Genomic DNA, 24,560 nt, shown 5'->3' with positions numbered 1-24,560 from the left:
GAGTCTCTTTTTGGGTTTTCAAAAATACTAGCTAGGTGATATTTAGATCTTAAAGACCAGAAAATATAAAATATTTTAAGTAGGATTTTTTGAATAAAAAACCCATAAATTTATTGCGACATTATAGTAATAGTGTAGTATACTCTCACAGTAGCTCGCATATTTATTCCTCTACTTCTCAATTCAGTTTTAACTGGTAAATTTTACCGGTTGAAGTTCATGTTCTGACATTATAAACCGGTTGTCCCGGGGAAAGTAATCGATTTTTCCTATTACCCCCTCTCTGGTTGCAGCCAATAGCGCCATTCCTCTTGACAGGTTTGCCAGCTAAAGGGCTTACGTAAAACTAGAACCAATTTTTTCTTTACTCGAAACACAATACTCATACTCTGATATTCCTCAACAGCACGCAACAGCTCACCCTCGTCTATTTAGCTCCACACCCCGTGCGTTGAAAGCCCTTTGATAAATTCGGAGGTGCTGAAACGCTGTCAGCGAAACCCTTGTGGTCCTAGATGCCAGATGTGACGTCAGCCGCGGGCCAGGAGCCCCTCCAGATCAGCTGGCATAGCAACAACTACGTCGCAAATTCCGTTCAGTCGTCGTCGATTTCGGGCCGAAACTTTGACTCTGCCAGCTCTGAGGACGCTGCCTGCGACAGCCCGGAGGCGGACAGCGACGGAGGCGGCTCCAGGGGTGGATGGGAGCGTGGGGGTGGCCTTTCCTCGAGCAGATCTGAGCCAAGGACGAGGTGAGTCTTTTCTCGGGACTGCAATTATATTGCGTGTTTGTTAGCCAATATTAGAGTGTAGCTCTGCGAATATTTGCTAGGCGTCGCTTTCAAAGACCAGACGTCCGATCGGACAGTTAGGACCAAAGAAAAGGTTTTTTTATAAACATCTAGTTTTTCAACAACATTTTGTTATGCTTTTAATATGTGTGAGCGTTCAGTCAACTTCTTGATCTGTTTCCTGTTTTGCGTGTTTGCAAACTTCGTGGGATTTCTTGGAATTATATAATAATTATAGCTGCACGTTGAAAATGACCTGAAATTGCGTGTAATTCATCATTACATATTAAGTCAGCTCTCTCTTTTTCCTTGGGCTAATTCCTCTAAGATTGTTACATTCAAATGTTGACAGCACAAAACAATTATTTTAGGCGTCCAAACAAAAATTTATATTTAGGCTCTTGCCAATTTTGGCGCATAGCCCGTTACTCATAAATTGCCTTGAAAAGAAAAAATCTGCGTGCTGCGTGCTCATTGTACAAATCGTACAAAATTGTTCACAGTTTGATATTTCGTTTTTCCAGCATGTCGGCCGAGTCAGGTACCAAGGGGCTTAAGGAAGGCCTCAAGGTGCGGCCACAGCCTGTCAGCGACAAGACCATTCTTGAAAGTGTCGCTGGTTTCATCAATGAGGTTGTGCCGCAGGTGGGACAAAAGGCTAAACAATCGTCAAAGAGATAACACAATCAGTCGTGTTGAAAGTCATTAAATTAATGCGTCGTTCCTTTTTTGCTCTTCAGGGCTACATGACGGGACAGCAGGTCGACAGCAAGGATGCCATCCTGTGGGCTCGTTTCGAGACCATGGACGCCAACGACCCGCAACTCTTGGGGGACGCTGGGGTCGGAGGGCCGCCTCTTCTGCTGGTGCTCGGCTACGCGGTGGGCGTGCAGATTTGGCTCGTGCCAGCCTCGGGAGAGGCCACTGAGGTGTTTTCCCGCAGGCAAGGCGTCGTCCAAATCCTCCGTCTCATACCGTCCCCGGAGCCCCGTCGCGCGCAAGAGGGTGATTTGGTTAAGAAGCGACCTCTCATCGCCCTGTTTGACAGTGCTAATTTGGCTATATGCTCCTTGAAGACTGGAGAGCAGGTTAGTCAAGAGAAAAATTAAATTCCATTCGATCTTGAGGAGCTTCTGTTTAGTTAACCACATGTGACATTGGGATTTTAATGCTTCACTGGGTAAAAGGAATAATACCTAACATGTGTATCAAGTGCCCTTGGTATTTTCACATTATTGATGCATACAGAATGCAATTTTAGCATCCCCACTTCCTTGCGACTTTTATAAGCAATTTTCTTCAATCCCCCACTCTTGACTGTCTGACTATTTACGTCAGTCAGTCAGTCCATGTGCTTGCATTCTCACTGGGTTGTCATGTTATTACTTGATGTCGCAATCAGCCTGTTGAACTTTTAATAATGTTTCGCAGCAATCAGTCCCTTTCATTGCGCACATGTTTTGCCTCCCTCCGTTCCGCATCAGTGCACACATCTTTTTCCAATTGCTGTTGGTGGCAGTGCTATTAATGATCCTTTCTTCTCACCAAAGTTGCCAATGATAGCATAAATTGTTAACCTAAGCTATTTGACCATTCATTCACAATGCTTCACCATGGCTTCATTGTGTGCCAGTTATTTAAATATGCCAGCAAAAATTATTTTAAATAGGTATAAGACGGAAACTAGGAAACTGGCTGGAGCTCTTAAGCTAAATTTTATTTTGTCATCAGAGCTGAGTTGACGATATTTTAAAATCTATGATAATGCATGCTTCTATCAAATACATCGAATTATAGTTTGATTTGCTTACTTCAATTTTGTTTTTAAATAACTATTTCATGAATGAAAACAACTAGTACACCCAGCGGGGTCCAGATGTTCGATAAAATTGGTTCCCACTGCGCATATCCAAGATGGCGTCTGAATGTGCGAAACAAAAAGCTCTCTTCGGATTCCCGTACAAGTGTCAAGAGTTTGTTTTTACGATCCAAAAGACACAATTAGCACAAGTAATGCAAATTATGTCACAATATTGACCAAAACTTGCTTATTTTCGCACATTTCCCCGTGACCATTTTTTCGCGCCATCCTCCACCAGACGCCATATCTGCACGTCGTACAAATCTGGCCCCCGCTGAGTATACTTACCATCAAATATTGAGGTCTTAGGAAATGAAAAGTCAATGTTTTAATGTTTATTTAATTAAATTATTTATGTTATAAGAAGCAGTTTCCTCTTGGATTTAAGTTTATCCATAGCTCAAATTTGTCAATTTGGATTGAAGCTCAAACTTGATAAACAAAAATGTTATCTACCACTCAATAACCTTGGTGATTTCCTTACATGTCAAAAGCGTATGATGTCTTTCATTGAATGTTATTATTATTATTATTGATTCTCACACTTTGTCATAATACATTAATGTTATCACAAGTCAAATACAAATTTAAATGTCTTGGAAACTAAAATGCAATTTCAGTGCTGGAATAAAATGAAATATTTTTGTTAACAGGTAAAAGTGATTCCAAACAGGAGTATCTGCGAAATTCTGGTGAACCGTGATTGCATTGCCATCATGACTCCAACTAAAATCGAGCTATTGGACACGGTTCGCCTGGAAAAGATGTTTGATATCAGTACCTGCTACGTGTCCCCCGGCCTCAATCCCAACCCCGTCGCTCTGGGAGCCCGCTGGCTCGCGTTTGCTGATAGCCGTCTTTCTCCATCAGTTCGTTCTTCTGGAGGTGCAGAGCTCGAAGGCGTTCCATCTTACACTGCATCTATGCTGCAAGCTGCTAAAACACTTGGGAAGGGTATCAGGTTTGTAGCATTTCTACAGAGGTGAAACAAATCCTCAATATTTACCTTAATCTTCACAGAGAGGTTGCCTCGAGCTTGACTGGCCAAAAGATGGTCCAGGCAGCGCCTGCGCTGGACGCAAGTACTCCTGGAGTAGTGACCGTGCTAGATACATCCAAAGGTGTTGACGATATGGAGCAAGCTGCAGTTGCCCACTTTGTTGCCCATGCAGCTCCCATCGTGCACATGACTTTCGATTCGTCAGGCAGTTTGCTGCTCACTGCTGACAAGAACGGCCATGACTTTCACATTTTCCAACTACACCCTCACCCATGTGCAAGCTCTCTCGGAGCTGTCCACCACCTTTATGTTCTTCACAGGTGCGCAGATTACAGAGCCATGAAGAAGTGCTCTTTAATTTACAGAAATTCTTGTTTGACCCCAGGGGCGACACAACAGCCAAGGTGCAAGATGTCTCTTTCTCCATTGACAGTCGGTTTTGCGCTGTCAGCACCTTGAGAGGAACTACTCATGTGTTCGCCATCAACCCGTATGGTGGGGCCCCCACCATGCGCACGCATGGGTGCAACGCCATGGTCAACCGCCTCAGCAGATTCCACCGCAGCGCCGGTCTGGACGACCCCCTCCCTTGCCCCAACCCACGACTTCCGCCATACCCCAAGCCTACTGTAAGAATCTTTCGCATTCTCAAGCTGCGTTCATGACTAAAATTAATTCGTTTTCAGGTTCTTTTCCCGCTGGTCCAGCTCCGCCAGCCTCTTGCCGCCTCGGCGATCAACCCTGCCATACAAAGCAGTCAAAGACCTGGCCAAGGTCGCACATCATCTGACGAAGGGCTGCCACTAAGGGTGGCCGCCACTTTTTCAGGACCAAGGGCCTGGCTAGCTGGCCCAGGAGTCATGCTGGGTCGAGATCGTGAGAAACGAAAGCCTGCCGTAGCGCTCTTTGTGGTTGCGTGCCATGGAAACTTGATTGAATATCATCTGGAGCCGAAACCAACGCCTGGTAAAGAGAAGCATGGAGATGAAGCTGGTATTGTGTTGGAGGTTTCTGCCAAAGCGCAATGGTCTTTGCAGCGTCCGCAGCAAAGTCCGAGTTACAAAATCGCCCTCGATCCTGAAAATCCTCTGATGCTTGGCCATAATTTGATTAAACCACTGCGGCAAAAGAAGGACAGCAACGACTATTGGCTTTCTCAGGTAACATTAAATAAATAGGACTTGCAAAGAGAAATGTAAATAAATTCTTGTTTGAATTTAAGCCATTTAATATCAAATCATGTAGTTATTAATGTAAGATGAAAGATGAATTGAGAAAAGTAAAACAGATGTGGCTGAGACAGCGGCCAGTGGCGCGTGGTGTAGCTAGCGTGTGCTCTGGGGGTTCTAAAACTAATTAATTTTTCTCTTTGATATTAAAATAGTTGCTCATTTTCATTTGAAAGAATTCTGCATTTCTGATCTGTTTATTTTGTAACTTGTATCTGACAGTGATTACTACTTTCCTTAACATTTTAAGACATCCTAAGAGTTGCAGCTTAACTTGGTAATTATCCTCTTCTTATTTTGCTTTCAGGTTGAAATTCACACTCATGCTGGCCCACACCGCCGTCTCTGGATGGGACCCCAATTTACCTTCAAGACTTACACAACCACGAAAACCGCCAACGGCATCATTGAGCGAGAAACGATGGACGTGGGCACGAGCAGTCGTCCTGCCAGATCCCATCCAGTCAACATGCCAAGCAGTGGTACTATTCCGGTGCTCATCGAGTCTGGCTCGTGCAGTACGATCATTTCTGTGCCAGATGATTCGCTCTTAATTACAAATTCGTTATTGCAGGTAGCTACGACCAGTCTCCAAGGCTGATGGAAATGTGCAGCCACCCTGAAGGCGATCTCTTTTCCGGTGTGTCTAGGCTGAGGGATGATTTGGCTGAAGCGATGATCGAAAGCCCTGCTGGTTTTGCAACGAAAGAACCAGGTGAGAATTTTGCTTCTTTTTGCCAGGGAGATGCCAAGCAGACCCGTAGATATGATTGAGTTCCTTGTAGAAAGGGCATTGTTGGCCCATTTGTGTGCTGAGAGAGTGGTGCTCAACGAAACCTCTCACTTTTTTATAGTTGAGTTGGATGGGCCAGACTTTTGACTTGAGTTTAGGTGACTCAGGAATATAAAAAACCTGTTCACATTTCCTTTGGACCCAATTCCAAGTAAATGAACGTTTGGAATTTTAAAAGTGTGTACTTGTCTTGAGTCAAAAGTCTGGTTACGTGTGTGGACTGCGAGAATGCAGTCAGAAAGAAATGGAAAGGCAGCAGCCCTGATTTCTTCTTTGAAGGACGCCCACGTGCTGGTCGCTGTCCGTCCGTCGACGAAGGGATGCCTCGGGTTCAGATCACAATCGCGGCTACTCTGCAGACGCCGGACACACCCCGTCTGCCAACCGCTATCTCTGAAGCCGCAGAGGATGAGCAATTCGTGGAGGCCCTTCCAGGACAAGAGACACCCCCTGTCGAGGAGCTTGAAGAGTTGCAAATCTCAGATGAGTCCTTTGAGGGTGTGGAGGAGCCTCCAGTGGAGGAACCTGTCCAATTGGAACTGCTCCCCGCAGAGCCTTTTGAGGAGGTACCTACCATTCTGGATGAGCCACCCACTGTCGAGGTCATCACTGAATTACCTGATGAAAATCAGGAGCCTCTTCGTGGGGTGCTCAGCAACAGCAACAAAACCAAGGGCAAGAAGGCAAAGAAGAAGAAGAAATAACGTAACGTGTTTGATAGCTTGTTAATGTGAGTCTGTGTAAGTTCTCACAGGACCAATTTGTTTGATTAGGGTGTGCACATTTGCCTTCTCTTACGTTTGTGCTGGCCATTTGCTAAACCTAAAATTAACTCGCTGATCGAACCTATCATCTAATCCTTTTGCAAAAGTCGATTTTGATTTAATAATTGCTTATTAACGGATATAAGTTTTTTATGTTAATTTTATTTACCATTTTCGGGTAACCTTGATATTTTTGCTGACCATATTTTTATGGCAAAGTAACGTTTAAGTGAATTATTGTATTGTGATTATGTGCTTATGTTTACCCGTTTTATTCCTTAATTTAATTAGTGTCACTTAATTTTGCTAGTGCACTCGTTTTTAATAAACCATGTATGTACAATAATCATTAATGGCCAGCACTAGAATGCTATTTTAATCTCTCTTCTATAAGTAAGTGAGAAAATTGCCAAAAAAAGTATTAAAATGTAAAAGAAATGACGGCAGCACTGCTGACCACCAGACTGTGAAAGATTTTTGAGAAAAACAGACACCCTCAAATTGACTGAATCAAATCTCCCTATTCGTTCAACAAACCTTTTGTTGATTACAAGACCCGTAAGATTCTGTAAACAATCATTGCTCCTTCATGAAGAAAAAATATGACAACCACTACACACACGTGGATAGTAATTTCAAACAAAATTTAGCAAGCTAGCTTGTTAAAGACATATCATTTCACGAGTTTTCACAAACTCTACCAAACTCGAGGCCCAAATTGATATGTAACGTATGAAAACCAAGATTATGAAGAAGCAATATTATCTGTTATCCTTTGATCTCGAGAATTTTGGGTGTTCCAAACTAAGCCCCATACGCTAAATGATTTTAATTTATTAATTTATTTGTTCACTGCCCGGTGCCTGTCGAATAAAAAAGCTTAGTTATTATATTTAAGTGTATTGTAACATAATTAACTTGAGACAAAAATAATGAGTTTCCCTATGTATTTCAACCAATTTGACACAAATTGTATCTCTAGAAACACCATGTTAACCACACAACCAGTGAGTATTGGCGCTAATTAAAGCATGGAAATGCAGACATGAACCATTGTAGCTATCCCATCAGCTTTTTTACGAACAAACACAAACTATATATATATATATATATATATATATACTTTACATATATATATATGCTCAAAACGTTGTGACTAATTTCGCTGGATTCCAGTTTGTGCAACTGTGTCTGCATTTCCACGCTTTGGTTGCTGCTCTGTTTTCAGAAACAGTAATTTAAGACTGACATAGTTCAACCAGTTATTGTATAGACACACAGCAACATCATTCGCCTATTAAATTGTTAATTGTTGCCTTGACAAGTCACGTGGAAAGCAATTTTGTCAGTGTGAGATTTTCAGCACTCCCATGTTGTGTCCATTAACGATTTTTTGCGTAAAATCAGGAATCGACTACTCAGCCAATGTGTGCGTGTATTAACCAGACATATATTTATTGACTCTCGCCAATGATTTATTTATTGTTCGCAAAATAAAGAGATGGTTATTTTAATTGCAAACCATATCGTGGCATCACTATTCTCTTGAATTCCTTCTATATTATATCTGCTTAGCATCTCCCAGACCCTGCTATTCGATTTTACGCGACAAAAACTTGTTTCCAAAAAATTAAGTATCGAAAATTCATTCTGTGGCTTAGTGAAAGTACCCTGGAATATATTGAACATTTCAGGCGACAGTAGTTTGGAGGATCTGAGCTCAAGCAGCTTCAGCTCGGCCAGTAACTGTGACCAGGGTCTTGTTTTCCCATCTGACGGAGATTCTATATGACACGTGCGTGCCGGAGTGGCTGCAATTCTCAGGACAAGACACAACTAGTTCTCGTTTATCTCGCATAGTGATGGATGGTGTGGACCAAAAGTGGAGCCGCAGTGATTGTGATACAACTATCTCCTAAGTAGCTTTTTACCATTATCATATGAGATCACCTCATACCTGCTAGCAAGTGGAAATTTCAGCAGTCTGTTCAATGCTCACTAAATTTTAACTAGTTGACCCTAATCAAAGGCAATAGAGATGAAAAAGCATGTTGAGTTTTGCGAGCATTGGGCAAATTTCAATCTTTCCCCACTCAGCATGTCATGACTGGCAGTTGCAATGCCCCAGGGAAAACGCCAGATTGATTGTACCTGGCCGCTTAAATTGGAAGCGTCACTGGGATTACTTGCTAACTGCCTGTCCAGACCTGATTCACGTAGATGTATTTGCAGGAGTACAAAAAGTGATGTTCGTGATTTCCAAAAATTGATCTCCAACGTAGATCTTTTACTCGTAAAAATTGTGAATAAGATTTTATAATGAGCTGGTTCTTGCCTAATTTCCACTAGGAAAATGTACTTTGATATATATAATGTTGACACGTTTGTAGTAGGTTCACTTAACCAACATACTGTTGTTGCAGCAATGGATTATCTTTTAGTAGATACACGTTTGCAGTTAGCAGAAATCGTTTTACTTTTGAAACAGCGTTCATCAATGAAGAGAACGCGACATGTATCTTTTAGTTTTTTAAGATAATGATTGAGAATGATATTTTCCAACACATATTTTGGCATTAAATCTTCATTTAATCATTTACCAGGTGTAAATTTGGAAACAATGAAATTATGGGAAGCAAACAAACATTTTGGAGACTTAAATTTGTGTATTTTAAGAATCAACTTTCTGCAAAAAGAGTTACAAATACAAGAACATTCATGCTGAAAAAATGGAATCAGATTTTGTTTTCCAGACGCTCCCATTAAAAAACATACATCATTGTGCACACCAGTGCCATCAACTGCAGGTACTCATCAGCTCCTCTCTCAAGCGCAGCCATGCAAATCTGTGGAATTTCCAAAAGTTAATTGCTATTTTTTTTAGTTCATTCCGGCGTCTTACAGCAATTTTTTCGCAAACAACTGCCTTCGACTCGTCATTCAAGTCGTCTTTGTCGAGAATGCGATCGTGCAGTTGCAGCATGATCTGTGAGGCTGAGTACGCCTCTAAGAGAATGTTGTTTACAAAGGCGTCCACCTTGTCGTAATTTTTCGTCGCCGTGACCTCCAAGAGCTTATGGATCCAGTTGCCCGGGACAACTCCCATTAATTCAACAACCTCTCCCTTTTCCACAGGCAGTCCCTTGTTTTTCAGTCGGGAGCAAGACTGCAAGCAGGTGATCGCCCTTCGAAGATCACCACCTGACGTGGTGATGACAGCTTCAATCGCACCGTCGCCAACTGCTACCCCTTCTTCTTTGGCGATCATTTCCAGACGCCCAATCAGTTGCTCCTTGCCTGCGGAGACAATGTTTAATTAATTTAGGAAGTCCTAAATCTTAGTTAAGGTTGTCAATACTCAAGGTTGACTGTTCCATATTACCACAGAAACAGTCATACTTGTTGCTTAAAAAACTCTTATCTTTATTCTTTCAACAAGTTTTGGCGTCACAGTAGCTTCCTATTTTGTGGAAAGACAAATCTGTATCCAACACTAGCAAGCAGCAGATGTTTAATTATGAAATAGGGTGCTCCTGTGACGCCGAAACTTGTCGGAAAAATAAAGAAGGAGGTAGTTTTGAAGTAACGAGGATGAAGTCAGTTTTTCTCAAAATATGGATGTCCTAAATATTTTAGCGTTAATTACTCAGAGGCTTGAAGCGGAATTTGGCACATCTGGAAGTGATGGGCTCGATGATCCTTGAGACATAGTTGCAGACAAGACAAAATCTTGTGCTTTTGGATTCTCTCTCCATTGTGCGACGAAGTGCAGATTGTGCTTGTTTGGTCATTGAGTCAGCTTCGTCCAGAATAACAATTTTGAATCCTGGGCATTTTTTGCCACTGAAATACGCACGTTAAATTTATGTTTTTTCGATTGTGATTAAACAAAGTGGCTTACTCTGGTCTTTCAGAACTGGCTGCCAACTGAGCAAATTGCTTGACCTTCTCCCTGATGACCTGGATGCCTCTTTCATCAGAGGCATTCAGCTCCAAAACCCTTGAGAAAAATACAAAATTGTAAGATATACATATATAAAATTCAAATCACGAGCTTGCCTCTCTTTATATAAACTACCAAATAATTGTCTTGCTGCTGCCATAATCGTACTTGTTTTGCCAGTACCGGGTGGGCCATAGAGTAAAAGGTTGGGAAGATCAGCACCCTTTGACAAAACTTGTTGCAACACAGACACAACCTCTGGCTGAGCGACAACTTCCTCCACGGTTTTTGGTCGACTGTGGAAAAAGTACAGAGAAATTGAGATAACACCATATACATAATACGTATTTCATTATAGATGTATGTATCATAATATGTATATAAACAATCTTACTATTTTTCTACCCAAGGCGCCTTGGACCTCCTCTCGTCAGCATCTGCTTTGGCTCTGCTTTTTCCAGAAGAGCCTGCATTAGATCCAAGCTTTCCAGTCTTTAAAAAGCCTTCCATATTCTAAATTTTGGCGGAATACGAGGTTAAGAGCGAAAATGAGATATTTATGTGTCCAAGTAATTTTTGTTAGTGATGATTAAAGTGACGTAAAAGTGCGGAACGGATTGTGAGCAAAATTGGCTAACAAACTCAATAATGTTTTTGTTGTGATTCTTTGGCGGCAAAGACCAGCCGAAACCAGCAAGGCTGGCCAAGCCGGTAATAGTTTTGGATAATATCAAAATAATACTGTTACCGGTTATTTTAAAAAATGGGATCCCGCAGAAAATGGTATAATGAGGAGATATTTACAAAAAATGCTACAAATTTGTTTATTTTGAACAAAAAGCTACATTGCTTGCAATCAGTTGCGACTTTTTTTGTAAAGTACAAAACAACAGCTGAAATTATAAAATTGAATTTTATTTAACCGGTTTCTTATCTTACCTCTAGCAAATCGAAACATGTAAAATCCAGCCAATCAAATCAACACACCAATCACCGAAATTGAAAGTGAATGGGGCGTGGTATTCACCTGACACTTTAGATAAGAATCTAAATTTCGATTCAAATTTCATAGTAACACAGGACTGTCGGTTGATGACTGTGTGGCACTTCCGTTTACTTTCAAATCCCAATAAGAATCATAAGAATACATACATAATTTCATTTTACTACTCGGCATCTGCACTTAAACAGTCAAGATGCTTTGTTGCTTGTCTCTGCAAAACGTTGGACTGGGCGTAATAGCCGGCTTCGCTCTGATGTTAATATCACATTTCGTGAAACGCAAGAGCAGACCGTCACTGAACGGAAATCATATTTTGGTACGTATCATACATTAAGTTGAACTCTTAAAGTGCATAATTTACACGAAGTTCAGCCGCATCCAATGAGACTGGGATTTTTTATTCTAAAAATAAAGTCTCTTCGCTGGCATTCTTATAATATACATGTGTGGAGGTCAGGAAAATTTTTAATTTTATTTTGAAATCATAAAAAAAATAATAATAACCAAACACCAATTTGGTGAATAAATATCAATAGTTAATACATTACATACTCAAGATTATGTTTTTATTCTCATAGATCACGGGAGGCTCGCTTGGAATAGGAAGAAGTTTTGCCATAGAAGCTGCAAAACGAGGTGCAAACATCACTCTAGTTGCCAGAAACATGAATAATCTACAAGCTGCTGCTACTGACGTACAAAAGGCTGTAAAAGGACCTGATCAAAAGGTTGCCTGTCTCTCAAGTATGATTTTAAGCTTGAAATAAATAATGTCTCCCAATAATTCACATTTTACGTTCTAGTGGATTTGAGTGGGAACTTTGAAGAGATACAGAAAAATATAAAATCTGCAGAGGAAGAAAACGGACCTATTTTCATGCTTGTGAATTGTGCTGGGACTTCTCTCTGTGGGAAACTTGAAGACCTGAAGGATGATGATATTAAGGTGTCGTCACCATACTTGACTTTACCCATAATTTAAATAATTATATCTCTTTTGATTAGTATGTCACAAACTTGAATGTGTTGGGCACAATTCTACCTACAAAAGCGGTGATCACTGGTATGAAGGAGAGAGGCGAAGGAAAAGTGATCGTTGTCGCCTCCCAAGCAGCTTTGATTGGAGTGTATGGCTTTTGCGGATACAGCGCAACTAAGTTTGCAGTCAGAGGATTTGCAGAGGCTCTCCGCATGGAGGTGATTTTGTTGCTCGGGTTTAGGAAAATCGAACTCTAACTCTGTTCGATAGGCGAAACCGTACGGCGTTACTGTCACTTTGGCTCTCCCTCCAGACACAGACACACCTGGTTTTGCCGAAGAACAGAAACATAAGCCTGAGGAATGCCGTCTAGTGTCTGAGGAGGCTGGATTTTCAACGCCTGAAGTTGTGGCTACTAAAATGCTTGATGATGCTTTGGTAAGTTTTCATGAGAAAATCACGACTAGCTTAATACAGTTTGTAATTTTAGGATGGAAAATTCTACAGCACTGTTGGTTTGGAATGTGCGCTAGCCTCGTATATTTGTGCTGGATTCACTCCACCATTCACTGCACTTGAGGCTTTCCTTCAGGTAACTTGCTCTGCTCAACATAAATGGCATTCAATGATAATTGAATTTTTACAGTTCTTCTCCATTGGGTTTCTCCGTCTCTTTGCTGTTTACATACTTGACAAAATGGATAGGATTGTTACCGACTGCAAAAACAAAAAAGAAAAGCTAAAGTGATTTTGCTGCATTTTTCACTTATACTGCCACCACGAATGTGTCCTTCATTCAGTCAGTTTTGTGGCAATGTCAATGCTGGTACATTTCCAAAAGCAGCAATACTTTAAATTCACAAAAAATAAATTCATAAATATAAGATAACAATACCTTAAAACACTCAACTACTTTCTGTTAGCTTTTTGATAATAATAAAACTAATTGAGGGATAACAAAACCATTATCTCATGATGTAAAAATCCTTATCCTCTTTGTCTATTATCCAATTATGTTTTGTTATCTTTTTTTTATTAATTTCACTAATCACTAGAATTGCATAATTCAGTCTCAGATTTCATTTCACTGCGTTACACTTAAGCCGTTAGTCAGAATTTGATGGCGAATAGTGAATTGAACAAAAAATGTTAAGTTTTGTTAAAATTTCTAACAGAAATTTAGTTTGTAGTCGATGATGTTACCACTTTTCGCTGCTCACTTCAAAGGGTGCAAGTAAAAACTAGTTCTTCACAAGTCAAGAGTCAAGTGCATTTAATAGAGACCTAAATATATAAATAATCCTTTCAAAAGTTTTGAAAGCACTGGTTTTTAATTTGAACTTTTTAATGTCATGACCGGTCGTGGCTCAAAAATTATTGGTCATTGTGTTCAGACGAGGAATTAAATATTGACGATGGAAATCGTTGAAGATGAATCTACAAAATGTATTTATCTGTCCATGAGCGTTGAGACTTGAGACATATGTTCTGCGATACAGCAATTAGCTCTCAAGACTATTTTTTGTTTCTGATAAATTTAATGTGATTTTCTCGGTATCTATCTATTTATTATTATCTTGTTGGAAAATGACGCGTGTATTGTCAAACAAACAATTCTAAAGCTATTAAAAATGCTGCGTTGCAAAAATCTAAATTTCAGTAGAGTTCAATAAAATATAAATACATTTTATAATAATTAACCCCATGGTTTAAATTAGCTAAAATACTACTTATTTAATTCTTAGTAGGAAAATGAACATAAAGATTTCACAAACATCCTCTATGATTTCGGAGTAGGTCCATAATGCTTTTTAAATGATTTATTATTAACAATTCTTGTACCGCCTTTAGCGCATTTTAAAGTGTCTGCACGTGAACTCTTGAGGGGGAGGGGAAGTAGCACAAAAATATCGATATATATTTTGCTGAATTATATCGATATTGTTCTTGTCCGGTTACTCCCATCCAGCCCCCATCTCCCGTTACCACTAACAAGAAGCCATAGGAGTGTTAGGAGAGAGAGCGAGAGAAAACAATCATGGCGAGTGATGAGGGTGAGTACACACTTTATAATTGATCCCGTTTTATCAAACATTTCTGACTGTGGTTATGCGCACGTACTTTCCAGTTTACAGGCTAGACTTTCAAACAATTTTGAGTTTCATTTTTAAACATAGAGTTTGTACGCACGAGAGTTTAATAACAGCCCCCGCCTCATCATAAAATCTGCCTAATCGAACAAAACCGCTTGAATCTCGAATAGCATCTGTAATTTATTCACTAAGACACCCAGCGATATTTGTGTAGTTTCACAAAAATTTATCACTTCCTGACGTATTGCTACATGATAAGACTAAAGACTTGGATTCCACGCCCTTGACAATTACACAGCTGAACGTGTGGCAATATTTCAAACGTCAGCTTTACAGCCTTTTTAACAAAGATAATTGAAATATTATGTTTAATGGAGGACACTCGAAGAAAATATCGCAATACAGTTATAAATTAATTATTGATATCAAAAAGGGCCAGTGCAGCAGAAACTTGTTTTCCTTAATCCTTTTCTGCATCATCTCCATCTGTGTCAATGCTCTTGTGGCACAACAAGTGCCTGACCTAGTTAACATAATTAAACATAATATATGTTCTGTTATCTATTCAAACGGGTTTTTTATTTACTCATGGGTGTGCAGAAGCCCTGTTGTAAATTAGAAAATCAAGAAGTTATCTTAATTTAAATATTTGCACAGACTGCTTACTTGTACAACACTGAAAACATCCTCGGCATACTCTTTTGAACCAATTAAATGGATTTTTATGTAAATAAGGTTTCTTTAGATTGAAATCTCTATATTTATCTCAATTTACAGCATTGCTAACAATAAGCATTTTTTCTTTGGTTCTAGGGATCACTTTTGAGCAGCTGAGTAATTGGAATGAGGATTTTACCTCACAGGCCATAAATAGGGTAGCCCAAAATGCTTGCACCCGGATTAACGTTCATGAGGCGAGCATCTCCAGGAAGCGGTTGCAAGAGGTTTTGCAACATGTTTTCGAGTACAAAGTGGATGCCGAAATCAAGCCGATGACCAACCAAAAGAATTCTGGCCGGTGCTGGCTTTATGCCACACTCAATGTAATTCGCATTACATTTGCCAAGGCCATGAACATTGAAGAATTTGAGTTCAGTCAAGGACATCTCTTCTTCTTCGATAAGGTAATTTTATCTTGAAAGATTTCAAAACTCTCTGGATTGTAAAAAATTTAATGAAGACAAGTAGTGTGAAGTACGTGAATTTGTGTATTAATGTTTCACAATAAAAGAGGAATTTTGGGGCTTCTTTAAGTGGCTTTACTGAATTGTTTGAGTCTAGGGTTACACGTCAGCACTAAAATCATGCTTTTCAATAAAAAAAAAATCATGATGATTTAATTCTTTTTAATAGATCGAAAGGTGCCATTTTGTGCTGCACACCATTGTGGAAACAGCAAGGCGGGGTGAGCCGGTCGATGGAAGATTGGTTTCCTTCTTGCTGCGCGACCCTACGTGCGATGGTGGCCAGTGGGACATGGTCGTCAACCTCATCTCTAAATACGGCCTGATGCCAAAGAAAAGCTTCCCCGAATCATTTTCGTGCGAGTCTAGCAACGGTCTTAACGGAATCCTCAAGTCCAAGCTCAGGGAATATGCCAAGGAGTTGAGAGCACTGGTTGAAGCGGGCGAAGACCCTCTGCCCGCGATCAAACGGCAAATGAAGTAATATACTAATTTTTTGAAAATTTCTTAAGAGGCTAATTTTTCATAATAATACTTGTTTATTCTGATGATTTGAAACGCAGGAAATTCTTTAAGCAAAAAAACGTCAGCTTTTATTGCTCTTCAATAGATTCAACTCCTGACCAAAGCCTTATTTCATGAGTACACAAAAATGTTTGAGAACATATTAATTATAATTCAATTTTCACGTCAATAAATAATTTTCAAGCAAGTTGTCATCAGTTCAAAGAATAAGTATAAAACACAACATTTCTCTCTACTTATGTCATGAGGGAGTAGTTATTTGACCATAAAGCGTTTGCAATGGAATGATTTTTAAAAAAATATTTTGATTTTCTATTGCGTCAGTGCCTTACAAATAAATAATTATTACTCATAAGAATTCATTCAATATATTTATACAAACGCAAAAGGATCAAAGAACTACTCCCTTCTGAATTTTTGTTTATGTTCTACTGATTTGTTAATTTTTCAAGCTTATGAAACATAGCTTTTAACTTATATGAAAATTTGAACAGTGAAAATATTTATGTTTGTTCATAAAATAGGCTTTTGGGCTGAAACCATAATAGAGCAATGTTGGTTTGGAGGAGATTTTGCGGCATTAAATGAAATCTCAAGATGTTGGCCATTACGCTATTCCTATAACGTTTGGGTCATTTCACAGATTCATTTACCGTACTGTGTCAATCTGCCTTGGTGTGCCTCCAAGCGAGTTTACCTGGCAGTACCTGGACAAGAACAAAAAGTACAACTCAATAGGACCAGTCACGCCTCAGCAGTTTTACGAGCAACATGTAAAACCAACTTTCAACCTGGAAGACAAGGTGAATTTAAGTGAATTATAGAATAACTTTGAAATAACAATTTATGTGCTGCTGCAGGTGTGCCTGGTTACGGATCCCCGTCCAACTAACCCCTATAACCACCTCTACACCGTTGACTGCCTGGGGAACATGGTTGGTGGCCGTCCCACAATTTACAACAACCAGCCTGTCCAGCTGCTAGCAAAGGTAGCTGCCGAATCGATTAAGAATAACGAAGCAGTTTGGTTCGGTTGTGATGTCGGCAGGAGATCCAATAGCAAACTTGGGCTGCTCGACGTGGAACTGTGAGTTATCAATATTGTTCAAGTCATTACCACTATTCTGATTAATTTTCTTCTGCAGGCATGACTGGAAAAGCCTTATAGGAGAGGAAGTGTTTTTGGTGCTTGACAAGGCTGATCGTCTTAATTATGGAGATTCCATGATGACCCATGCAATGGTGTTCACTGGTGTTACCACTGATGTAAGCGTCAAAAAAATCAATCCGGGGTGCGTTCTCATGCAATTTCAATTCCAGACCGATGGAACGCCAATTAAGTGGCGCGTCGAGAACTCCTGGGGCGAAGACACTGGCGAGAAAGGTTATTTGCTCATGACGCAACGCTGGTTTGATGAGTTCGCGTTTGAAGTGGTTGTGGACAAAAAGTTCGTCCCTCAAGATGTGATGGACATTTTCAAGCAGAAACCCATTGTATTGCCGGCCTGGGACCCAATGGGTACGTTGGCCGTTTAAATTTGAAATGCCAATAAAGCTACCAAGATTAAAACTTGGTAAGTGGATAGTAACCCTTTTTACATTTTATTTTCAAATAATTTTTCATGGTGATTAATCGTTTTTTCAATAATTTTGCTACCAATGTATGCCTTTTCTTGCTGCATTTTTTTAATTATATAAATTTATGTATTGACATGCAAGAAATAATATGATTAGTCGTGTAGTAGATAGTGGGCAGCTAAGGAATGAGGATATGGTTCCTAGTGTTAAATGTAAAGGTCAAATAATGTGCGCTGCTTGGGACCAGTATTTTCTCGCTATTGGTTTTTGGCTTCAGCTATATTATGCTTTGAATTTGAAATCAAAATCTTAATTTTTTGCCAGTTAAATCTGATTCATTTAATATTTATTTCAAACTCCTATCATCTAATTAATGAAAAGTGGCCCTCGGTTGGCGGCACTAATTCTTATCAGTAAATGATCTTATTTTTACTTGGTAGGCATACTAATGGCGCGCATTTTCTCAACTGGAAAACCAAATAAATGAAGAGTGTTAGATGGATAAAAAGACTATAATTAGCAGTTTCTGGCGCGTTAATTTAGTGGCAGCGGCTGGGGCGTCTGCTCAACATTTTGCCGGTGACTGGCATGGCTAGCGAAAATCTAAATAATGTCAGTTATTTTATCGGTTTATCTCTGGAGCATAAATTAATAGGATTATCCTTAATGGCGTGGAGGGCCTCACAAATCTATCAGAAATCATGAAAGATTCATAATCTAATCTCTTATCAATTTTTCTAGCTTTAAATTGGGACATCTCTAACGTCATTTCACGTTTATATTGTGATGCTAAATATTTAAAATAATGGTGCGTGCCATGAAAAATGCCTTTGATTAAGTCGTTAGCCTAAAGCTGGAGTCTTATTATTTTAATCACATTTTGAGAGATACATTTGATTGTCATGTTAAATGAGACGGTTCAGAATATAAAGGAAAGCCATGATTAAAACAGAGGTTGATTTAGCTGAAACTGGTGCGCTACTACAAAGCGTGGGGTTTGGACCAAACTTTCCAATACACGAGATAGCGTGCGCTAAGTAGCTTTGTTCAAAAACGCCGTTGAACAAATGAGATTGAGGGCCTGAAAACGAATATTTTGTAATTATTTTTTCCTGGCACTTGATTATTGCCCTACCTATCGCATATACTGCAACATCTTCACCACCATGGGTCTCCGTCTCTTCATAAATCGGTGCAAAGTGCATATAACGCGTCTCATCTCGGTCTTCCATCAAGGTTAGGTCTTTCCAAAGGTACTCATCTGAGTCGATGCTGCCGTTTTTGCGGTGCACGTTGTATCCTGGACCGTTCGCGTATGTCAGGGTCTCATAGATAGGCTTGTCAAGCTCATCGTGAGCAAAACCTAAGTGAGAGTTAATTGATTATTAAAGAAATGAGAGCAAAAGTGAAAAGTCTCACCAAGAATATCATTTCCTCTTTTTGGATAACCATTCATTGTGAGTGAATGCGAGTGATCAGCAGTTACGACTATGAGGGTGTCATCCCTGGAGGTCATTGCCAGAGCCGCAGATATGGCCTCTTCAAACCTTACCGCCTCAGACAGAGCAAGTTTCGCGAAGTTGTCGTGATGGGCATGGTCAATCCTTCCGCCCTCGACCTAATTTAATTTTTTTATCTCGCTGCCATTGTTAATATTAACCCCTCAATTACTATCAGCATGAATCCGTTCTCTCCCCTTTGGAGCATTTGAATGGCTTTGACCGTCATGTTCACGATTGATGGTGGCCCGTCTGCTCCGGTATCTCTCTCAAGATCATACGCCATGTGACCAAACCCGAACAATCCAAGGACTTTATCCTCCGTTGAAAGCTCCTCCATTTGACCTCTGTTGATGACAAATCGGTGACTGACTCCCTCCGCTTTGCGATCATTCTCCCAAATTTCAGTTAAGTTAAGGCCATCAGTCCTCTCGCAGGAATCATCATCGCCTATTGCGAATCCCAATTGCTGCTGACCACCTCCGAAAACAACCTATCAAACCAAATAGTCCAAAAAATGGACATTAATTATATAGTAACTCGTTGTCAGTTTCGTTGGACATACATTGATATCTTTGCCTGGCGATTCCTCAACAAGCTGCCTAGCGATGTCTTTCATGCACCCTTGGTATTCAGGTGGTATCTTGCCATCACACTCCCAGTTTCTTTCTGCGATGTGCGCGTACGCCGCTGATGGGGTTGCGTGGGTGATTCGGGTCGTTGTTACTAATCCAGTTCGCTTTCCAGCGTCTTGAGCCCACTTAAGCAAAGAGTCGACTTTGGCTGCTTCGTAAAGCTCAGGGTCACATTCCCCCGTGGGTAGAGTGGAGTCAATGCCGGCAGTGTAATACTTAGTTTTTACGCCACAAAACATAGCTGTCGCGGTTCCTGCCGAATCAGGAACTTGCTTGTCAGTGTTGTAAGTCTATCACGTGACGGAGTGATTAAAAATGAATAATAAGCAGTGAATTATAATCAATAAAAATTGTTATTACCTTCACCAATCCTATGTCAGGGAAAAGGTCAAATGCATGGTAGTTTTCCTCTCCTGTTTCACCGTTAAGTTGCCCTTTGTAAATTCTTGATGCAGTCACCGTTGTTAGGCCCATTCCATCACCAACAAAGAAAATTGCGTTTTTAGCTCGATTGAGGTTCATCGTCTTTTTCAATTGATCTTGAAGACGGCTTTTTCCCAATTCGTACCAGTAATTTTTATCTGAAAATTATAATTTATTTAACTGTTCATACAAAAAGGCTTTTAATATGAATGATGGTATACAAAATTTTCCCTCTGGTGTATCACAAATTTACCTTCTATCTGCACAACTTCAAGGTACTTGCACACTGCAGTCGCTTGCAGCAGCAGAACGCAAGCGGCGACAGTTTCCAAAGCCCTCATCTTGAAGAGCTGGACAGTAGTGTGCTCCAGATAACAACCCTATTATGATTCTTGCCACTGGTACGTTGCTTTAATTTATAGGTTTGTTGGTGGCGGGATTAGCACTTCACGATGCGGCTTTTATTATCTCAATATGAATAGAGGCAGGCGATATGCACTTGAACAGGCGTCTGATATAATGCGTTTAATCATCATAATTGATTAACGCTTATACGCTAATACCTTCATCTTTGTCCCTTTCAACAAAGCAGGAAAATGCCTCGTAAAATTATTACTTCTATATAGTTATTCCATATTTTGCTCATTTTTTGTCAATATAATAATAAAATGTGATAAATACGTCGATCGCTTAACTTACGAGACATTCACGTGTTCATAGCGACAAAGTACACAATGGGACTTCAGATTGTGAAAGCGCTGAAGTGAATTATTTGATTTGATAAAAATTTGACTGTTGTCTTTAATTATCTTTATATTGTCATGCATAATCAAATCATATAATTTTAAGTATCTAAAACCAAAAATAGTCTACTGGTCCCAAACATATCTTCCTTCACATCTTGCTAATTAATGCATAACCACTGTAATTTTGCTGTAACAAAATCAATTGATCACCATTGTAAATAAAATAAAACAAACATTTTATTTTAACGCTGCAAAAACCGCGAATCGCATGGTTTCTGTCTTTTCGCAGATTTGCCTCCATCAGGGATAAATTAATGCATCGTCGGCAAACAAGCCCATTTTTGTGTGTATTGACAACCATAGAACCATTAGCGTATAAATATGTGAGCCTCATAATATTCATATTTTTCTTTGGCTTCATATGGGCGAAATAAACCTCAAAATTAAATATTAAAAGGGACCATCAATAACTATTGTACGCAATAACCATGAAAATAGGTACCCGTAGAGTGGCGTCTCGAGACGTGACCAACATGACCCTATAGCGATTTTGGTTCGACGAAATTTATATAGTATCGGCCAAGGCTAAATTCGCAAAATTTGCGCAGCGCGTGTGATCAATCCGCTCACCTTCTACCTAATTAAACATAGCTCATTAGGTGCCAAAATTTTCGCTGTCGCGTGAAACTCAAAATCAGCACACATCCGTTCTGGCAGTTCAGCAGCATACTGATTGCTTCAAGAGCCATAATAACTGATCTAAGGCGGTCACCTTTGAGACTTTATCGTGTCCTCTAGGTCGCAGTTGACTATACGTGACCGCAACCATATAATATAATAATGTGATTAAATTTTTCTCTGCCACCGACTTCTCCATTTCGCCCCTTGTTCATTTGCTTTGACAACGGTCTCCATCTCCATTCAGTTTACCTGCTCTGTCGCAAGAATTTTCATTAATACTTCATACCGATTCCAAAACCCCATTAATTGTTTGAGGCTTAAAAAACAAACGTTGCTACATGAATTTGACAGTAATCGACATTTTTGGTTCACGTGTCACTTGTTACTCAAAGTACATGATGTACAATTTTAATATTATATTATTATGTTAGTCAAAATAATAATTTTTGCATTTAAAATCAACTTTATTTTGCAATGATTAGTTTCTCTTTTAGGTAAAACACGAATGAAATGGTCCATAATGACCATAATGCGACTTTCCTAAAAATTTATTTGCTAGTTTTTAGCTAACTTTATCATTGGTTTTTGCACGAAATTAATATGCGTGAGACATTATTCCCGTTGACTTTTCAAATACGCAAATTTCTTATCCAAGGTTTAAAATTCTGGATGCTCAAGATTGTTTTTGTTTTGAAAAATATCTTCTATGAACAAAGTTTATGACATACCATAAAATATAGCTTAATCGCCTGTCCTCAGTATTTTATACCTTTCACTTTTGTTATCAGCTTGAGCTATCTACCTGCTTTATAGCATTGTAGCAATATCACTTTCCTTGACCAGACTTCTACCCTTAGTCCTTGACTCTAATGAGGCGATTTACAACAAAAGCATTTGAGAAATGGGTTCGTGCACTTCTTTAACCATTGAATTTAGACACCTTCTTGGTTATCTTCAATCATATTCAATTGATACATATAATGTATTTATTCAGATCATCAACCATACATTTTTTTAAACAGTGAGGAGTAGTCATTTTTAACGACTGAACAAAAATATTTATCAATTAAGATTGCTTCATCTGAATCACATGTTGAAAAAATTAAAACAATGTTGCAAGAACTAATTTAAATATTAGCAAAGACGCGAATGAAAAAGACTCGAAGCCAAAGTGTGTAGATGATGAACTGCTTGGTTTGCACAAGTCTGCACTTGGACCAATTTGGCCGGCGCAGCTGATGGCGTGTGCGATATAATTCTGTTCATAGACGCCGTTGAAAAGATGTGAAAAGGGGCCTGTTAAAAAGATATGAGAAGTCACCTGATTAAAGATCAACATTTTTGCTTAGATAATCTAGCGGTGCAGTTGGTTCACGGAATGTTTTTGATAAACAATTGAAACTAACAAAAGCTTTTCAGAGATTATAGCTCTCAGTAATCAGTATAGCGATGGGGGTTGCAGCGAAATCTGTATGGGACCAAAGTTTACGGCAAGCTCGTGGCGATAAATATGCAAATCAATTGAAATAATGCTCCAGTCCAAGAAACGCGTGTTTTCCGTTGGCTAAAATTGGCTAAAATGGCTGGTTTAATTGTCTCACCATTTGCAAAGATTGCCACATCCTCTCCTCCATGAGATGCATATGCCGTGTAGATAGGAGCAAAGTGACTGTATCCATTATCATTTCGGTCGGTCAGTGTTGATGGGTCATTCCAAGGGTATTCTCCCTTTTCGATGGTCCCATTTTTCCTGTGCTTTAAAAATCCCGGCCCATTCGCATAAGTGAGTGTTTCGGTTGCATAAGCATTCTTATGTGTGTGTTTATTGAGTCCTATAACAGAGGAAATAAATTTAGTAGCATATATTTCAAAATTCTTAACGTGAAATAAAGAGTTTATACGCTTATTAAATAAGTTGTTTTTACAGACCTAAAATGTCATTTCCTCTATCAGGATAGCCATTGATTGTCATTGTGTGTGAATGATCAGCAGTCACAACTATAAGCGTGTCGTTGCTAGAAGTCATATTTAAGGCAGTTTGAACCGCTTTTTCAAAGCTTACTGCGTCGGCCAGAGCTAATTTTGCTAAATTTAAGTGGTGGGCATGATCTATCCTTCCTCCTTCCACCTTAATATAGGATGAGAAAAAAGAGTTCAAAAATTAAGATTTTTTTAATTGGATACTTACTAATAAAAAGAATCCCTTATCACCGTTTTGAAGTAAACTAATTGCCTTGGCCGTCATCTCAGCAATTGAAGGTTGGCCTGTTATAGTTTTATCTCTTTCCAAATCAAAGGACATGTGACTTGAATTAAACAGGCCTAATACTTTTGTTTCATTTGTAAGTTGGTCCATCTGAATTTTGTTCATCACAAACATGCTTTTCTTCTTTTCGGCGTTTGCTCTTTGCTCCCAATTTGAAATCAAACTTTGATTGTCAGATCTGCATTCATCAAACGGACACATGCCTCCACCAAAAATAACCTGAAATTATATTAAATTAATTCTCTGATTTGAAGATGTGCGATGAAAAATATATACGTTTAGATCCTTTCCTGGGGCATCCTCCACGAGTTGCCTAGCAATGTCTTTGACGCACGATCTATATTCCACAGGTATTTTAGTGTCACTCTCCCAACCTCTGTCAGGTACTTGTGCGTAAGCCGCTGCTGGGGTAGCATGAGTTATTTTTGTTGTAGTGACCAACCCTGCCGAGTTGAAAACGATTTATACTTCCATTTAATCTTTAAGAATTTGTAAAAATCACCAGTTCGCATGCCAGCCTTTTGGGCCCACGTTAAAATGCTTTCGACTTTAGCTGCTTCAAAACTTT

General features: G+C 39.5%; 6 protein-coding genes across 8 annotated transcripts; 3 read left to right on the top strand and 3 right to left on the bottom strand.

Moving 5' to 3' along the window:
* The first annotated feature begins 336 nt into the window (after positions 1–336).
* On the top strand, positions 337–9,172 carry rudhira. Of its 3 annotated transcripts, none has more exons than XM_065495849.1 (10): positions 337–751; positions 1,315–1,435; positions 1,531–1,878; positions 3,305–3,612; positions 3,672–3,971; positions 4,037–4,280; positions 4,338–4,811; positions 5,188–5,398; positions 5,455–5,595; positions 5,953–7,961. In XM_065495849.1, exons 1-10 carry the CDS (start codon positions 516–518, stop codon positions 6,375–6,377), a joined length of 2,808 nt encoding a protein of 935 aa, XP_065351921.1. In that variant the 5' UTR covers positions 337–515; the 3' UTR covers positions 6,378–7,961. The 3 variants fall into 3 exon arrangements, with proteins under 3 accessions (XP_065351921.1, XP_065351923.1, XP_065351922.1); XM_065495851.1 differs by lacking the exon at positions 5,953–7,961 and adding an exon at positions 8,132–9,172 and having other exon boundaries at positions 339–751; XM_065495850.1 differs by lacking the exon at positions 337–751 and adding an exon at positions 790–884.
* Positions 9,084–11,061, bottom strand: LOC135947190 (replication factor C subunit 4). Its single transcript, XM_065495854.1, has 6 exons — positions 10,775–11,061; positions 10,497–10,676; positions 10,339–10,437; positions 10,084–10,280; positions 9,340–9,734; positions 9,084–9,283 (listed from the first exon to the last, which is right to left on the bottom strand). The coding sequence occupies exons 1-6, from the start codon at positions 10,888–10,890 to the stop codon at positions 9,200–9,202; spliced, it is 1,071 nt and encodes a 356-aa protein (XP_065351926.1). The 5' UTR covers positions 10,891–11,061; the 3' UTR covers positions 9,084–9,199.
* A 376-nt stretch (positions 11,062–11,437) lies between these two features.
* Positions 11,438–14,062, top strand: Kdsr (3-ketodihydrosphingosine reductase). The gene is made up of 7 exons (XM_065495855.1): positions 11,438–11,699; positions 11,962–12,127; positions 12,187–12,329; positions 12,389–12,580; positions 12,633–12,800; positions 12,853–12,954; positions 13,009–14,062. Exons 1-7 carry the CDS (start codon positions 11,577–11,579, stop codon positions 13,108–13,110), a joined length of 996 nt encoding a protein of 331 aa, XP_065351927.1. The 5' UTR covers positions 11,438–11,576; the 3' UTR covers positions 13,111–14,062.
* Positions 14,063–14,265: 203 nt separating this feature from the next.
* LOC135947189 (bleomycin hydrolase) lies at positions 14,266–17,753 on the top strand. Its single transcript, XM_065495853.1, has 7 exons — positions 14,266–14,416; positions 15,269–15,579; positions 15,809–16,119; positions 16,808–16,967; positions 17,025–17,251; positions 17,310–17,430; positions 17,485–17,753. Exons 1-7 carry the CDS (start codon positions 14,401–14,403, stop codon positions 17,698–17,700), a joined length of 1,362 nt encoding a protein of 453 aa, XP_065351925.1. The 5' UTR covers positions 14,266–14,400; the 3' UTR covers positions 17,701–17,753.
* Positions 17,754–18,590: 837 nt separating this feature from the next.
* Positions 18,591–20,746, bottom strand: LOC135947186 (alkaline phosphatase 4-like). Its single transcript, XM_065495848.1, has 7 exons — positions 20,553–20,746; positions 20,237–20,457; positions 19,807–20,166; positions 19,414–19,734; positions 19,162–19,360; positions 18,878–19,105; positions 18,591–18,823 (listed from the first exon to the last, which is right to left on the bottom strand). Exons 1-7 carry the CDS (start codon positions 20,638–20,640, stop codon positions 18,648–18,650), a joined length of 1,593 nt encoding a protein of 530 aa, XP_065351920.1. The 5' UTR covers positions 20,641–20,746; the 3' UTR covers positions 18,591–18,647.
* A 2,082-nt stretch (positions 20,747–22,828) lies between these two features.
* LOC135945263 (alkaline phosphatase 4-like) lies at positions 22,829–24,451 on the bottom strand (the record flags this gene model as incomplete). Its single annotated transcript, XM_065492833.1, has 5 exons — positions 22,829–23,022; positions 23,328–23,558; positions 23,656–23,854; positions 23,915–24,211; positions 24,269–24,451. Coding segments are annotated over 5 exons (1,104 nt in total), but the record flags the coding sequence as incomplete, so codon positions are not given.
* Positions 24,452–24,560: the final 109 nt, after the last annotated feature.

This window comes from Cloeon dipterum, chromosome X (assembly GCF_949628265.1).
Source record: "Cloeon dipterum chromosome X, ieCloDipt1.1, whole genome shotgun sequence".
Lineage (NCBI taxonomy): Eukaryota > Metazoa > Arthropoda > Insecta > Ephemeroptera > Baetidae > Cloeon > Cloeon dipterum.
This window is presented reverse-complemented; position numbering and strand designations above follow the sequence as displayed.